This window comes from Dermacentor albipictus, chromosome 4 (assembly GCF_038994185.2).
Source record: "Dermacentor albipictus isolate Rhodes 1998 colony chromosome 4, USDA_Dalb.pri_finalv2, whole genome shotgun sequence".
NCBI classification, from domain to species: domain Eukaryota; kingdom Metazoa; phylum Arthropoda; class Arachnida; order Ixodida; family Ixodidae; genus Dermacentor; species Dermacentor albipictus.
The window spans coordinates 176,804,499-176,820,861 of record NC_091824.1 but is presented as its reverse complement, the minus strand read 5'-3'; the positions used below and the strand labels follow the sequence as shown (position 1 = coordinate 176,820,861).

Here is a 16,363-nt window from a genome sequence, read left to right as displayed (position 1 = left end):
AGCCTCGCAGACACATATACCGTCATTCCCATGGCGGCACAGTGCCCCCTTAAGAAACTCCCATAGACGGTGGCGCCAGATTACCCTCTAGGTGTTATAGTGAGAAACTCTATGGTGCTACCCCTTCGTCTATGGGAAAAATGGCGTCTGAAAAACCGGCTCTGGATGTATAGATGGATGGATGTTATGAGCGTCCCCCTTGGAACGGGGTAGTGGCTTTCGCCACCAAGCTCTTGCTACTATACTGCCTAATATCCTACCTGGGTTAAACAATGCAAAAAGAAAAAAAAACTATGAACTGCCACGCCCAAATTTTTTGATCCCCTATTGCGAACTGTGCTTTTGTACGTCTCCGTCTTTTGTCGTTTCCCTACTTTTCTTCCACCAATCCTCCAATCGCCTCTTACTAACGTCTATTGCCCTGACACCGACTTGTGTCGCCACCTGCCATCATCTGCAGAAAGCAGGATGGATGGATGGAAGTAGGATGGAATGGATGGATGGAAGGTAGGAGCGTCCCCTTTGAAACGGGGCGATGGCAGTTGCCACCATGCTCAGCTTTTTATTTTGCCTTTTATTTTTATTTTTATCTGTGTTGTGTGTTATTAAATTTTTCGATTTTCTTTAAGTACGTCTTCTTACCCTTTTAACCTTATGTCACCTCTCTGCTTTTGAGCCACCAATCCTCCAATCGCCTTTTGTTAATTTCCACCGCATATTTATTAACATGACTATTATTATCTCTGAACCCTAGGGCCTCAGGAAGGGTGACTGTGGCCGCGTCGACATCGGACTTGATACCATCACATATTAGTATTAGGCACGGAGGAAGGAAACTCAGGAGAGGCCCTGACGTTACTCTTTGTGAAGCTAAAGTGAAGCCGGAAGTTGGCGTTGCTCATGGCGCTGCTCCGCCTATCGGGCCAGCTCTCCTCTCTTGTTTACATTTCTCGCGAAACCACGCCGCGCTGCGCGCAACCGTGCTGCTCGGACCCGCGCGCTCCGCAGCAATACTAAACAATCGTTAGCACGTTAGCATGATTCCGCCAAAGAGGGCAACATTTCCCGCGGATATTCCTTCGTCCGCTGCCATTGCCGTGGCGCGGTACATTGCGTACAGCGTTGCATGCGCGTTCATTTCACGAACTTTAGTTCCTCCTGTCCCACGTGGCCACAGCAACATCCGGGAGAGCACGGCCCAGATAACGCAGCTCAACAAAACACGGAGACAAACGCAAACCTGCCCGCACGGCGCCTTTTCCACCGTACGAAACCTACGGAGCAACACGTGTGAGCGCACAGAGCCAAAACAGAGCCGCCATTGTGGCCCGAAAGGCGTGACCGCTACGGCAAAGAAATAAAAAATCAGCAAAAAAGAGGAGAACCTACTACGTCACTTCCTCCACACATTTCTCCTAGCGCGCGGAGGGGGTAGGGCCTCTCCTCAGTTTTCTTGCTCCATGGTATTAGGTGTTCCATTGTTTCTACATATTTACCACACACAGTACATGTGTCTTCTTCGTTAAATTTCTTTTTATAGCTCCGCGTTCTAAGACATCCTGATCTAGCTTCAAAGAGTAGGGCACTGCCTCTTGAGTTATCATAAAACGCTTCCTTCCTGATCTGCTGTTTCCAGTATCAATATAGTTCCACACTATGTTTTTCCATTGAATTTATCCAATTTTTACCTTCCGTGTTTTTAACCTGTCGTTTAATGCTCTGTCTTTCTTCGTCCTCGTGTCTGGCATACTTACTGGTTAGCTTCCTAGTTCTTTTCCGCCATTGTGAGTCAACGCTCTTTCTGTATAGGTAGTTAAACACCTAAGCTTCCCACCTGTTATTGTCCAATTTCCTCAGGTGGTTTTCGTATAGGATTTTACTCTGAGCTTCCCGTGCTTCGAACGATGCCCAGCCCATATTTCCCTGTACTGCTTCGTTTGTGGTTTTCCCGTGGGCACCTAGTGCTAACCTTCCCACAGCTCTCTGATTTACTTCTAGTCTCGACTGAACCTCTGCCCTTAAACACAGGACCGCATTCCCGAAAGTAAGCCCCGTCACCATTACTCCTTTCCAAATACCTCTCAGTACCTCATACCTGTTGTACCCCCACAATGCCCTATGTTTCATTATCCCGGCATCTCTTCGCCCTTTTGCTGTGAGAGACTGTTCGTGCTTTTCCGTGTACATCTGCCCTTTGTTTATCCATACCCCGAGATATTTGTATTCGGCCACTCGGGGTATTTCATGGCCTTGTATTGTAAGCTCCTGATTAGTGGTACCGTTGAAAAACATCCCACCGGACTTAGCTGCATTAAAACTGAAACCTAAACTGTCTCCTTCGTCTCCACAGTAATTAACCAGAGTCTGCAAATCTTCCTGGCTATCTGCTAACAGTACAATATCGTCCGCATACATTAAACCCGGTAGTCGTTGCTCAACAACCTTTTCGCCTAATCTGTACGACAGATTATACCCTAGATTGCTTCGTTGTAACCTTCTTTCCATGCTTATCATATAAAGCATGAACAGCAGCGGTGATAGAGGACAACCTTGCCTTAATCCTTTGTGAACCTCGACAGTTGTCGTACTCTTAATTCTTCCCCATGGTAGTTCAACATTATTTTCTCGATATAGTTCCTGTAGAAAATCAATTACCTCATGACCGATACCTTCAGCTTTTAATATGTTCCACAGGAGTTCCCTGTTCACGTTGTCGTATGCATCACTTATGTCCAGGAAGGCTAAACACAGAGGTCTATTTTCCGCCTTAGCTATTTCTATGCACTGGGTAAGCACGAACAGGCTATCATCTAAGCGCCTACCACTTCTGAACCCGTTCTGAAGTTCTCCGAGTATTCTATTACTTTCTACCCATGACTGCATTTTTAATTTCACCGCCTGCATCGCCAGCCTATATATAACTGATGTTATCGTTATTGGTCGGAAGATTTTATGTTCTTCTTATCACCTTTCCCTTTATAAATCAAATTCATTTTACTCTGTTTCCAGCTGTGCGGAATTTGCTTATTTGTTATGACTGCCTCCAATGCTTTTATCAGCGTTTCCTTCCTTCTTGGGCCAAGTTCATTAATTAGCTTGATTGGAATTTCGTCTATACCTGCGGAGGTGCATTTTGCAACATTTGCTTCCGCCTTTTTCCAGTTAAGATTGGTCAGTTCTAAGCTGTTTTCTATTATGCTATTCTGTGTTGCTCCCTCATTTGAGGCGATTACCCTATCATCGTTCCTAAATGACTCTGCTATAACTGAACCAATGTAGTTCACAGCGTCATCTCCCTCTAAACAATTTCTTTCGGCATCGTAAATCTGTTCCTGTTTTCTGTGATTAGCTTTACCCAGCTAGCTTATATGGTTCCAGAATTTTCTTGACCCCCCTTTAGTTGCATCGCGAACTTCAGCCAGTCAGCGGTCAGAGGACTGCTTTATTTTAGCCTGGACGAGGACCTGTACTTGTTGTTTCTTTTGTCGATAATATTCCCATTTTTGGCCTATTTCCTCTTCAGATAACTGCGCCCTCTTTGCTTCTCTGTGTTCCCGAGGTGCCCACCGTCGTTGTTCGATGGCCTCTCTAATTTCCTTATTCCACCAACTTCGTGGCTTCCTCTTTCCTCTCCAGCGGTTTATTCCTTTTACTTCTTTTATTTTTGTACTAATGAGTATTTCTAACTGATTATAATCCCACCTTTCCGTGGCATGTTTCTCTATTGCTTCCTCTATGCCAGCCGCTATTTGCGCTATTTGTTCGTCATTTAATTTTGCGTACTCTTTTTGACTTCCCTGCATTTCTCTTTATAGTAGGGCTTCCAACTGTAGACTAATACGCTTATGATCACTTCCGAGGCTGTACTTCCCCTCTTCGTCTATTTCCATTATTGCGAGCTTGCTATACAACCCCTGCGACATTAGAAGTCAATGGTCGTTTGTCTGTTACGGGACTCCCACGTGATTTGTCCATCACACTTATTTTCTCTATTTACTATAACTAGGTTGTGTCGCTCACAGAAGTCTAGCATCAACTTCCCATTGCAATCTGTGTATCCATCCAGATCCTCGATGTGGCCATTCATGTCACCCAGCAGACAAATATCGGCACCTTCTCCAAACTGCTTTATATCGTCATCGAGACACTTCACTAGATCTTTGTTCTCTTGCCTGCATTTGTCCCCTCTCCCTAAATAAACTACTCCTAACCATGCCTCTTTACCGGCAATTGTACCTGGCACCCAGACATGTTCTTTGCAAGTTAACCTTATTCTTTGCCAATTTGTTCCTTTGTGTATGAGCATACCTACTCCTCCTCCCTTCCTCTCCGTTGTTGTTCTATTGCTCCCTTCCCAGACGTAGCCTTCAATAAACGGTGGGTCTTCTAGATCCCTGAGATGTGTTTCGCATAGCGCGTATACACCTACTTCTTCGTCCTTTAACTGCTGTTCTATTTCTAACCACCTCGCTCTCTTTTTACCGCCTTGCATGGTTATCTACCTGATCCTGGTGTTAAATTTCTTTGTAGTTTTCTTCCTGGACCTCCTAGTGGCCATTTTATTGGCGTCAGCCTCTATTGTAGCACTTTCTACACTGTTTCTACCTACCCGCACGCCCTGAGGCGCAGTGGTCCCGCTAAAAAAGCTACTGCCCGACCTGTCAGGCGCCAGCCGATCTCGGCTCGTATAGCCTTCCAATAAATTGGATGCCATCTCGTGTAAAGCCTCCACCAAAGCCTGCTCTATGCACTTCTCTGTTTATGTCTGCCACTTCAAATCCTTTCTCATGGCTTAGCTTTCTTATCTCACGATTAACAGCCACAACGTCCTTGGCAATTGCTCCGTTCCTTCCTGCACCTCCGGCACTGTGCAACCGCGATCTGGACTTGCTGTGCTATCGCCCTTAAATCGTCAACTCCCTCCGCCAATCTTTCCACTACTTTTGCGGCTTCACCATTCATGACATCATTTAGCCCCGCCGCTACCACTACCAAATTGGGCTCTGCAACATTCTCAGAAAGCTCGCTTTTTGTTTCTCTCAGTACTGCGTCCATTGTCCTGCCTGGGAACGTGCCGACTGCTACCCGCTTATCACCCTTTGCACGCTCCTTTATAACTATTTTGCACCTCTTCATATTTGAATCACCACCGATAAGTACTAGGGCATTCTTTCCCTCCCTCCTAACTTCGAGGTTATGCTTATCATTGGCTATCAGCTCATTGGCTATGAGCTCATGTAAAAATACTGAAAGATATCTATAGCGGCTCCACAGCCACCGTAGTCCTCCATAAAGCAAGCAACAAAATCCCAATAAAGAAAGGCGTCAGGCAGGGAGATACGATCTCTCCAATGCTATTCACAGCGTGTTTACAGGAGGTATTCAGAGACCTGGATTGGGAAGAATTGGGGATAAAAGTTAATGGAGAATACGTTAGTAACTTGCGATTCGCTGATGATATTGCCTTGCTTAGTAACTCAGGAGACCAATTGCAATGCATGCTCACTGACCTGGAGAGGCAAAGCAGAAGAGTGGGTCTAAAAATTAATCTGCAGAAAACTAAAGTAATGTTTAACAGTCTCAGAAGAGAACAGCAATTTACAATTGGCAGCGAGGCACTGGAAGTCGTAAGGGGTAAGGGAATACACCTACTTGGGGCAGGTAGTGACGGCGGATCCGGATCATGAGACGGAAATAATCAGAAGAATAAGAATGGGCTGGGGTGCGTTTGGCAGGCATTCTCAGATCATGAACAGCAGGTTGCCATTATACCTCAAGAGAAAAGTATATAATAGCTGTGTCTTACCAGTACTCACCTACGGGGCAGAAACCTGGAGGCTTACGAAAAGAGTTCTACTCAAATTGAGGACGACGCAACGAGCTTTGGAAAGAAGAATGATAGGTGTAACGTTAAGGGATAAGAAAAGAGCAGATTGGGTGAGGGAACAAACGCGAGTTAATGACATCTTAGTTGAAATAAAGAAAAAGAAATGGGCATGGGCAGGACATGTTATGAGGAGGGAAGATAACCGACGGTCATTAAGGGTTACGGACTGGATCCCAAGGGAAGGGAAGCGTAGCAGGGGGCGGCAGAAAGTTAGGTGGGCGGATGAGATTAAGAAGTTTGCAGGGACGGCATGGCCACAATTAGTACATGACCGGGGTTGTTGGAGAAGCATGGGAGAGGCCTTTGCCCTGCAGTGGGCGTAACCAGGCCGACGATGATGATGATGATGATGATGAGCTCATTCCTTGGGGTTAGCTTGTTCCCTTCCTCTCCTCGCGCTCGCCGGCGCCCCTGTGGCTGCAGCGTCGCCTCACTCGGGGCGTGTTGCGCTGCTTCGCTATAACTATGCCGATTCACCGGCGGAGAGCCGACTTCCGCTTGCTCTGGCTCCCTGTCTCCCACTTCGCCTGTAGGGTCTACCCTATTTTCTGTGCTTTTGCCACCGGCTTGGTGTCCCGACCCATCATTCTCCGCTGCCCGCGTCTCAAGCGCATCGAGCCGCCTATGCAGTTCTGCTCTCCTTTCCCTCTCTTCTCCAAGCTCGGCCACGGTTCTTACTAATTGCGCGGCCTGGACCGCTTCCACCTTGACCAACTCGTCGACTTTCGCCTGCAAAGCTACCCGCTTCTCCCGATCCTCCCTCAGGTCTGCTTTCTGCTCTTTGAACTTGGCTGTCCAATTTCATTCCAGTTTTTGGACTGTTTCCCTGACCCCTTCGCACAGCCTGCACGTAAAGCTAGACCCCTCCGCCTCTGCTAAGCTATGGAAACTGGTCTCGTCGAGGGAGCACCAGCGCAAGCACTCGTCGCACTGTACTTGCTCCGCGTCCGCCGCGGCCTTCCCTTTCTTTGGTTTCATCGCTAGGCCTACGTCCTTAGGCTCAACGAGCAAGTCCGCCAAATCACTTCGAAGAGCTAGCTGAGATAGTTAAATAAGCCTATCAAATAGGTCCCGCCCAAGGAGGATACATAAAAATTTTTATGTATCCTCCTTGGTCCCGCCTAGCACCTAGGCCTAACGAGGAAAACCGCCAGACGTAGACAAAGCCGGTACGTTTACTACGCTTACCACGACTTCAAAAACATCAGCTAATAAAAAGAATAAAGAGTACTTAGCTACCAAAGAAGTTGCTGAAGCCTCGACACAGGAGCGTCCGCGGCATCCACCCAACCACGAACCAGGCGCCCAACCAGAGCAGCCTTTCAGGGAGGGCTACCGCGTGTTGCCCGCTCCTGGAACCATGGAGGAAGGAAACTGAGGAGAGGCCCGGAGAGGCCCTACCCCCTCCGCGCACTAGGAGAAATGTGTGGAGGAAGTGACGTAGTAGGTTCTCCTCTTTTTTGCTGATTTTTTATTTCTTTGCCGTAGCCATTGTGGCCTTTCGGGCCACAATGGCGGCTCTGTTTTGGCTCTGTGCGCTCACACGTGTTGCTCCGTAGGTTTCGTACGGTGGCAAAGGCGCCGTGCGGGCAGGTTTGCGTTGGTCTCCGTGTTTTGTTGAGCTGCGTTATCTGGGCCGTGCTCTCCCGGATGTTGCTGTGGCCACGTGGGACAGGAGGAACTAAAGTTCGTGAAATGAACGCGCATGCAACGCTGTACGCAATGTACCGCGCCACGGCAATGGCAGCGGACGAAGGAATATCCGCGGGAAATGTTGCCCTCTTTGGCGGAATCATGCTAACGTGCTAACGATTGTTTAGTATTGCTGCGGAGCGCGCGGGTCCGAGCAGCACGGTTGCGCGCAGCGCGGCGTGGTTTCGCGAGAAATGTAAACAAGAGAGGAGAGCTCGCCCGATAGGCGGAGCAGCGCCATGAGCAACGCCAACTTCCGGCTTCTCTTTAGCTTCACAAAGAGTAACGTCAGGGCCTCTCCTGAGTTTCCTTCCTCCGTGCCTGGAACCATAGAGTATGAAACTCTAACGAATTACACGAGAGGTTCATTTGAGGGATCGCCAGTCGTTTGTGCGCAGGCGCGAGTAAGAGCGTGAACGAGAGAGAAAATCTGGGCGCTTTTGCCCCTTGAATTTACGACCCTGCCTAGGTACTACGCAGGCGGTTTCACAGCGCGTGTTGTAGGCGTGTCTCTAGGCGTGTGGGCATTGCGGAGTGGGGTCGAGTGTGTTTGCGCTCGGACGCTGGCTGCCGGCGCGATAAAGTAGGTGAAGCAGCGGGTTAAGTCGTGGCGGATCGTAGCTTTTTCGCGCGTTACGGCGATGTACCTTGTAAATAACATCACAGATGTTTCTGTGGCAGCAGTAATGAGCGTAGTGGAGCCCGGGCCGCATATATTGAAAAGCTAGAAGGCAGAGCGCCTTAGCAACCGCTGTTGAACCCAAGTGGTTGAAAGGCCGGCGGTGACGACTGACCCAGTACCAGCGCCGCAGGTTCGAGTAAGTCTGTCCGACATACCTTCAAGGGCAAAGTTCTGACTCGGTTTGCAGAAGTCGCGGTAGTGCTGAACTTAGCGTCCCAAGTTGGCGGCTCAATGTGATTATATTTATTCAATCGTGTTTTTCACTAATTGCAACAACGTGTCGCTTTTTCGCGTTATTGGCAGCGCCTCCAGGAAGCCGAAGTGGCATAGCGGACACCAAAACTAGAAGGTCCGTGGATTGGGGCTCGCCGAGGCCTGCGCGTGCCAGGCGTGTATAAGATCGGCTGTCCGCTATCGCGGACAGGCACTCTGGGACGTTTCAAGACGCTTTAGTCGCAACATATACCTTGATACCAGTACTGAGAACCTCCCAAGCCAGTTTTCCCCCACTCAAATACAAAATTTTCCCAGAGTGCTTTGCAAGATATGGTTGGGCTTTTTTTTTTACTAAGCACGTTTTACGATATTCAAACAACAAAGTAACTGGAATAAAGCTGAAATGATGTCACAGTGCAAGTTATGCGAACACCACTACCTCCTGCTTCAAGATCATATTCACAGAAGACGTCAGCATGTTTATACTTTGTTGTTGTCCAAAATTGTTTTGCACGTAGAGTAACACGCTAAGAATACATGGAACCATATTTGAATTGTACGAGATGGATGCTGCCCCCCCCCCCCCCCTTACAAAATGTAAATGTCAAGACAGTGTGCCACTCCAACACACCATTGTAAAGATTGCGAATAATTTTGTTTCATGCCGTGTACCAACTAGCACCACCACATTTGCGTGCTTACATGTCATTTACAATGAAGCACACACATACATGGCCTTTTTACCTTTCCTTTAAGCCAAACTTGCTGAAGCACATGACCACCTGGAATCTGTGCAAGGCTGCTCTGTCTACGAGTGGTTCCTGATAAATTTTAGTTGTATACGCATGAATAAGGCGGTTATTGCCACAACCTCGTGCTCGCCACTAGGCATAAGCGCCCATTTTCGCCCAGGCAGCCTTGCTTGGTGTTGAAACATATGCTTGTTTCCCTGGTTACAGATATATGCTCTTATTTCGTCCATTGCACACAAACATCAACAGCACTTCTATAGGTACCTATGGTAGAAGGAGTACTTCTTGAAGAGCCCAGGGCAGCTTTCACTTACTTCGCGAGATGCATTTGCTGCATTGCAGTACGGTCGAGTCATTCGCATGCTAAAGGTACTTTGCAGTGACCAAGATCAAAACATGCCGTTCGTTACATCAGCAGCTCCCCTATTTCAATTTCATAGCATGAAATTTTCCTAAACCTCAACGAATTGCCATACTTCCCTAAACAAGGGCTAAAATCCCTAGATATAAGGAAGTTTTCCTTGAGTTTGCCACACTGCAATATGTAAATATCTATCCCGATTACAGGTGTTTTGAATAGACATAAACCAGAAATAATTTTTACAGGCAGTGCCGATGTTGCAGGGAACTTGTTTTTATTCATTGCAATAGGCACCTGCTTTCTTTTTTTTTTTACCATATTCTTTAGGCTCTCGAAGCAATGGTTGTCAAGTTTGGAAGCATACACAAGCCTCCTCGTACTTGATTTTTGTGTTCGATGCCAGCTTTTCTGCGTCATTGAGCTTGTCTAGTCTTGCTCCTTTGACACTGGAGCCTTCATGTGCTTTGTACAGTACAGCAATGAATAAGAGCATCTGCGCGGGCAGTGTTCAAAAAGCAAGATTGGACTGCTAGTCAAGCTTCAGCCAGAGGTTGGTTTGAAATTGACTGCATGTTCTTGCGAGAGTGGAACCTCCACACAGTAGGAAGGATTGCTCGTCATAAATTGTAAATATGCTGTTGAAACACTGGTAAAAGCGACCCACCGCACAGTGGTGGGGGTTAAGTTGCACTTGATGTTAGTCGAACACAATAATCTTAGCATGCACTCTCAAGCCTGTACAGATGTTAGAAACGTTAAAACAGCGTAGACATTGGATAATTAAACAACCTTGACGAAACTTCTTGTCTTGATCCTGTTGTCATTAAATTTTACATAGTTGACCAAAGCGTAAATTTTGCATAGACTGTGGAAGCACTGCAAGGTAGTTTCAACGGCACCTGCTGTCAAATATTTGTTTTTCCACTCCCCAGTGTGCCAAAAACTCTATCTGCTGACCCATAGCTAAAGTGCAGCGTCATTCCAAACGGTGCACGGCATTTCTCGAGGAGGAGTACCAATGGCAATGCTTAACATAGAAAAACTATCAAATTGATCGGTTTGACTAGGCCCCGTAAGGAAAGAGTTAAAGGGCATGCTCAAAATAAGATCTTGCCCAACATCTCTCAAACCACACTGAAGTAACTTCAAAGGTCGCTTTACTAATGGTGCGCACAACTTCTTACAGAATCCCAGTAAGCTGCATGTCTATTTGCCGGACATTAATGCGTACCGCATAGACTCCAACAGCTACAATACCAACGACACAGCTGCAGACATGGAAGAGTTCGGGGGACTTGTCAAGAAGATGCTTCGAGCATACCATGTGTCGCAACGGGCAAGGGAGTCATCCAACCAGTGAGACCTCTACCCCACCAGGATTCAGTCATTCACTCAAGTGGACACTCTTGTCACTTTGTACATATCTTTTAATAAAAGAAAATTTCTTAGGCATGTGCATATCTTTAATCAACAATGGGCAATAAACAAATGTGCATGAGAACATCAGAAAAAGCACAAAAAGTTTTTTCCTATGTTTTAGTACAATGTATATAACTGCTCCAATTAAAAAAAAAAAAAACAGTCAGTGGTGCACTCTTTCCAAAGCCCTGCACGAACAGGCAGCGGCCTACACAGCTCCATAGGTCCAAATAAATAGTGTGGGGGAGTGGTTCACAACAGGAGCCCTGCAAGCTAAATATATACAACTAGCACAAGTGTTGGGACCATTCAAACTGAAGCACACAAGAGGGAAAGTAAGAAAGACGCAGGAAATGAACCTGTGGAGATATTTCGAGCAGTTTCTCACAACACCACAACCCAACACTTTCACGAGTCCGCCTGCTTGCCTCTGTTGCCAGGGGAGCTGGTATTCTTTAAAAAAGGCTGTCCACAAGAGTCTCTTGCACACCCTAATGCGTCTGGCACTGCACACCACCACGAGGATGAAAATGATCCTCCTCCTCTTCATAGGCCTCCCTGTGCTGGCGCTGGCGCCGTGCCTCTTGCTCGGGATCCAAGTCCTGCAGGACCACCTGTTGGGGGGGGGGGGGGGGGACACAATGAAAGCTTTGCTCTAGAGCTCGACATTCAGATCAGTGAACGTACAGTGGTGAGCAGCCTTGTCTAGAGCGCGGCGACGGTGCTCCACGGGGCAAATCAGCGCCACCTAACGTTACGCTGTGGGTTTGAGATAGGCTTCCCGCGCGCATGCGCGGCAGAAACAGAGGCATGCCTGCTCATCGCTTCCTTGTACAGCCACCGCCTTGCGAGTTCGTTTCGTGCCGCCAGGGACGCGCTGCCTGCAATTGTGACCCTCTGACGGCGGCGAGGGCGTCGCTATGCCGCCGTGTTTCACGAGTGTAACGAGACGGCCAGGCAAGCAAGCGCGAGTGATAGCAGATCACCGCGCATTTCTGCACAGGCACCACTCGCCGCGGCCATAATGTCTTTCGGTGTGTATTTGCACTTCGTATTTAGCTAAGGGCCACAGCCGACGAAAAGAGGCGACGAAAATAGGCACCAAACAACCATATAGGCCCAATTCTTGCACTCTTAGCCTGGTCTGCGCTTGAAACGCGCGATCACCCGCTATCACTTGGACGTGCTTCAGAAACGCGCGATCACCCGATATCATTTGCACTTGCTTGCCTAGCCGCCCCGTGATACGCGCGAAACGCGTTGGTTTTCCGACCGCTGTTACATATCGTTCAGCGCGGCCCTGGCGGACTGAAGCGCAAGCACTGAGGCCGAGAACCCACGAGCAGGCACCGGCTTATTTTGGCCGCGCATGCGCACGAGACGCATAGCTCAAACCCAGAGCGTAACGTTAGGTGGCGCTGATTTGCCCCGCAGAGCACCGTCGCCGCGCTCTAGACAAGGCTGCTCACCACTGTACAATGTTCCGTGCCTCACACAGACCTTATCACAATTTTATTATAAAGACATCTGCATGTATACTTATAACAAATGTAGAACGCATTTATTTTCTTTGTAGTTGATGGGACTACATTATATAACAAGGTTTCACGGTGCTTGGTCAAATCCTACGTTTGCAGACATCGTAGCACCTGCAATGTGCTAATGCAACTACAATTTGCCTTGTTGCATTTAGTGCAATTTGAGTCACGCCGGTTGCTTTTTCAACTGTGCTTCCGTCTACGGTTCTTACCGCACGGATTCATTGCTTGACCTTTGCCTTGCTTATCTCAGTGGGCGCCATTTAAGTGTGCGGTGCTTGCTATTTCTATCTTGTAACAGCTTAAAGTGTCACGCGAATGCTTGTTAGTGCACTTTATAAAAAGAAAAAGAAAGCAAACCTGAAAGATGGGGCCAAGTGCAACCCAATTCGGTAAATCCGTACACACTTTTTTACCTTACTAAGCTGTTGCAAGTAACTGGCGCGATTATCTTGATGTGAAATGGCATTTGTAATGCACACTCACAAGTGTTAACATTTGTATGAGCGACAGAGCTACATGTTAAGTGCGACAACTGTGTGCTAGTTCATTTGTGCATTGAAATCCGTTTATAGCTTACAGAACCATGGATTCGAACGGCCTCAAAAAAGCATTGCTTTTCAGAATTCGCCATCACATAGACGCAAAAGGGCACTAAAAAACTGATATTGTAACAGTGTACACGTCAACGTTTCCATTCGTAATTTGCAGGCAGTCTTTCTTCAGAACACTGGTTTCTGGCACATCAAAAAATTAATGTTACCCCCTTGCCACCGTTCGAGCCCCTGGAAAACTCCGATGCACAAATGCCAACATCTGGTTCTTACAAGTGTTGACATTGAATGCAGACTGACGTGGGAAAACATGGAAATTCACACGGCGCGCTGGGGCAGGCTGCCCAATTGACACTGGCAATTCTGATGGTAGCACTACTGCCGCACCGTTACCGTATTTTTGTACAGATAACCCACACCAAAATTGAACAGTAAAGTGGGGGTGAGGAATATATGTGAATTTTGACATGAAGTGCGGCTTCACGGCAGCACAGCAAGCACTATTGTGAAGTCGCACCTCAATGCAAGGTTTGCCCTTCAAAGTTTCGTCATCTTTTAAGGAACGCCACCTCCTCCCCACCACTGCAGGTTGAAGCTCCCCCTTCTCCCCTCTTTCAGGCTTGCCCATTCTCCTCTGCTTTATGGGTCGCCATTTTGCATTTAGTACCGTATTTTCCGGTGTATAAGACGCGGTTTTTTTCCAAAAATCTTGCTGGTGCGTCCTATACAAGGATGCGTCTTATATGCGAATTTTTCGGGTTTTTTTTTGCGGGTTCAGAAATTACTCAGGTTCATGCTCAAGCTTTTTTCACCGAAAAAATATCACTACCAATGATGCGGTAGTAGCACGGTTAATACTTCAATACGGGGACCGCCGTGCGCAACTTTTTTTAGGTGAACTTTATCATGAAACGGCGGGGATGACGACTTCCAGAATCGCAAACACGCAGTCGTTTCGGAGGCGCAAGCAAAAGTAATGTGAAATTTCCAAAGATGGCGACAGTCGCGCTTCTCGACATTGTCAAGACAAGCCAAGCCGGCTTTCTTTTTTAGTCATTCTTTGCAACTTCGCAACCGTGTACGTATTACGTCTGTGTTGGTGACTTCGGCGTGTGTTTTCCACTACCTACACCTGTCGTGCTAGGTCTTACTACAGTATGCCACTGAAGTTGCGCAAGAGCTACACCGCAAAGTTCAAATTATCTGCGGTCGAGTATGCTACCGAAAACGGAAATCGGGCTGCGGGCCGCCATTTCGACGTCACCGAGAAGATGATTCGCACGTGGCGACAGTCGTCCGCCAAACTGCAGGCGATGAAGAGCGGAAAAAAGGCTGACCGCGGGAAGAAGGCGCGGTGGCCTGAACTTGAAGACCCGCTCCTCAAGTAGGCTCTTGAACAACGGTCTCAAGGTAGGGCTCTGTCAACCGTGCAGTTGCGCTTGAAAGCACGCACTTTGGCGAGTGAAATCGGTGCCGCTGACTTCGATGGTTTTAAGTAAAAATAAAATGTTGTTATGGACATATTGGAGAGTTCTTTCGTCGTATTTTTCTTTCTTTTTTGCTAAAACGTGGGCGGGTATGGCGTGAGTGTTGCCATTTGCGATCACTTACCGTTGCTTAAGAACTTCTCACAGGCCGCCGCGGTGGCTCAGTGGTTATGGTGCTCGACTGCTGACCCAAACGACGCGGGTTCAATCCCGGCCGCGGCGGCTAGAATTTCTTTGAAGGAGAAATTCTTGAGGCCCGTGCACTGTGCGATGTCAGTGCCCGTTAAAGAACCTCAGGTGGTCGAAATTTCCGGGGCTTTTCACTACGGCGTTTCTCATAGCCTGAGTCGCTTTGGGACGTTAAACCACATAAACCATAAACCAAGAACTTCTCACAGATAGGTAGGTAGGTGGGTAGGATAACTTTATTTAGCTCTACGGAGCTTTTATGCGATCAGATGAGTCCACCCATGGTTCATTTCGCGATGGTCGATCAAGCGTGTTTAATTAACCCTGACTAGCCTAAGTGGGTAAATTGGGGTGCGTCTTATACCCGGGTGCATCTTATATACCAACTTTTTCAATGAGAGCCTTCATATATGGCGAGTGCGTCTTATACAAGGGTGCGTCTTATACACCGGAAAATACGGTAGTTAGCACACACAGTGCCGGTGAACTCAGTCGCCTGTTCCCGCAGCACTCCCCGAGTCTGCGCGAAGTGCTTCACAATACAGCGGTGAGCCAAATAACCCTTGGGATTTTTGGCTCAGTCAAGTTTGCTCCGGTGCCGACGAAAGGGCTTCTCCATAGGCGCTGCCATTTGGTGTTCGTGTCAGATATCATGCGGCCGATTCATCCACGTAACGTCTGGCACGTAAACCCAACTTTGTCAGCATAGCTGTAGAATGGGGGAACAGAGCCGCAGGCCGAAGATACGACATGGGCGAGTTGTGCAAAGGTTTGAGCAGTGTTGTGTGCAGTTACTTGCGCAGATTATATGCCGGGATATTTTTTTTCATCTTTTTGGGCTGTTCTAATCGAGGGTGCAGATTATACGTGGTGGTGGGTTGCACATGCAAAAATATATATGCTGCAGGCTCTCAACAATGAACAGATTTCTTGCACACGTTTTTTGACACGTAAATGTTGATTGCTAGTGCATGAAAAACTTGAGCATAGGACAGAATGCACCACTTTGTCAAACCAGTATGGAGACTGCACTGGGCATGCCCGATTTGTGGCAGGCTGTTTCAAAAAGCGCTAGTGGGAACTGGAGGAAAAAAAAAAAAGAAAAAACCAGAAGCAAGCGTACAAGTGCTTCAGCCAGAGTGGAAAGAGCATCCATTGTCCAAGTATTGTGGTACCATCTAATTACCACTAATGAGCTTGCAGTGACCTTGGCCTCGCAACAGACAAATTTGTAACCTTGTACTGGGTGATGCTATATGTGAACACTTGGCGATATTTGAATGGTTGCTAGTACTAACGGTAGGCACAGTCTGCGTAGGAGCTTTGCTCTTATAGCTGCTATCTTTACTGTGCATGCATTTAATACCATAATTATAGCTAGAATTAAGTGCTTTGTGACAATCCACAAGCAATGTTCTAGAAATCCGATGAAATTTTTGGTGCTGAAACCTTACAAGGCCTCGAGACTCTGCAGTGGAGGGCTCCAGATTAACTTTAACACCTCGAGTTTTTTAATTAAAATCCAATACTCGATACGCGTGTTTGCATTACGTTTCTAGTGAGGAACCAAAAACTTTAGCTGACAA

The 16,363-nt window shown here is 47.5% G+C and overlaps 2 protein-coding genes across 10 annotated transcripts in view; one reads left to right on the top strand and one right to left on the bottom strand.

Moving 5' to 3' along the window:
* LOC135908623 (uncharacterized) overlaps nucleotides 1–11,042 on the top strand; it is a 269,964-nt gene extending 258,922 nt beyond the window's left edge. For 8 of the 9 annotated variants that reach the window (XM_065440458.1, XM_065440452.1, XM_065440459.1 and 5 more), the window contains one exon: nucleotides 10,777–11,042. In XM_065440458.1, coding sequence (XP_065296530.1) covers nucleotides 10,777–10,950 — 174 coding nt within the window. In that variant the 3' untranslated portion in view covers nucleotides 10,951–11,042. The remainder of the gene's footprint in view (nucleotides 1–10,776) is intronic. The other variant, XM_065440456.1, reaches the window with a different exon arrangement.
* Droj2 (DnaJ heat shock protein family (Hsp40) member A4-like) overlaps nucleotides 10,997–16,363 on the bottom strand; it is a 32,045-nt gene continuing 26,678 nt past the window's right edge. Inside the window, exon 7 of the mRNA XM_065440460.1 lies at nucleotides 10,997–11,623. Within this exon, the coding sequence (XP_065296532.1) occupies nucleotides 11,501–11,623 (123 nt within the window). The 3' untranslated portion in view covers nucleotides 10,997–11,500. The remainder of the gene's footprint in view (nucleotides 11,624–16,363) is intronic.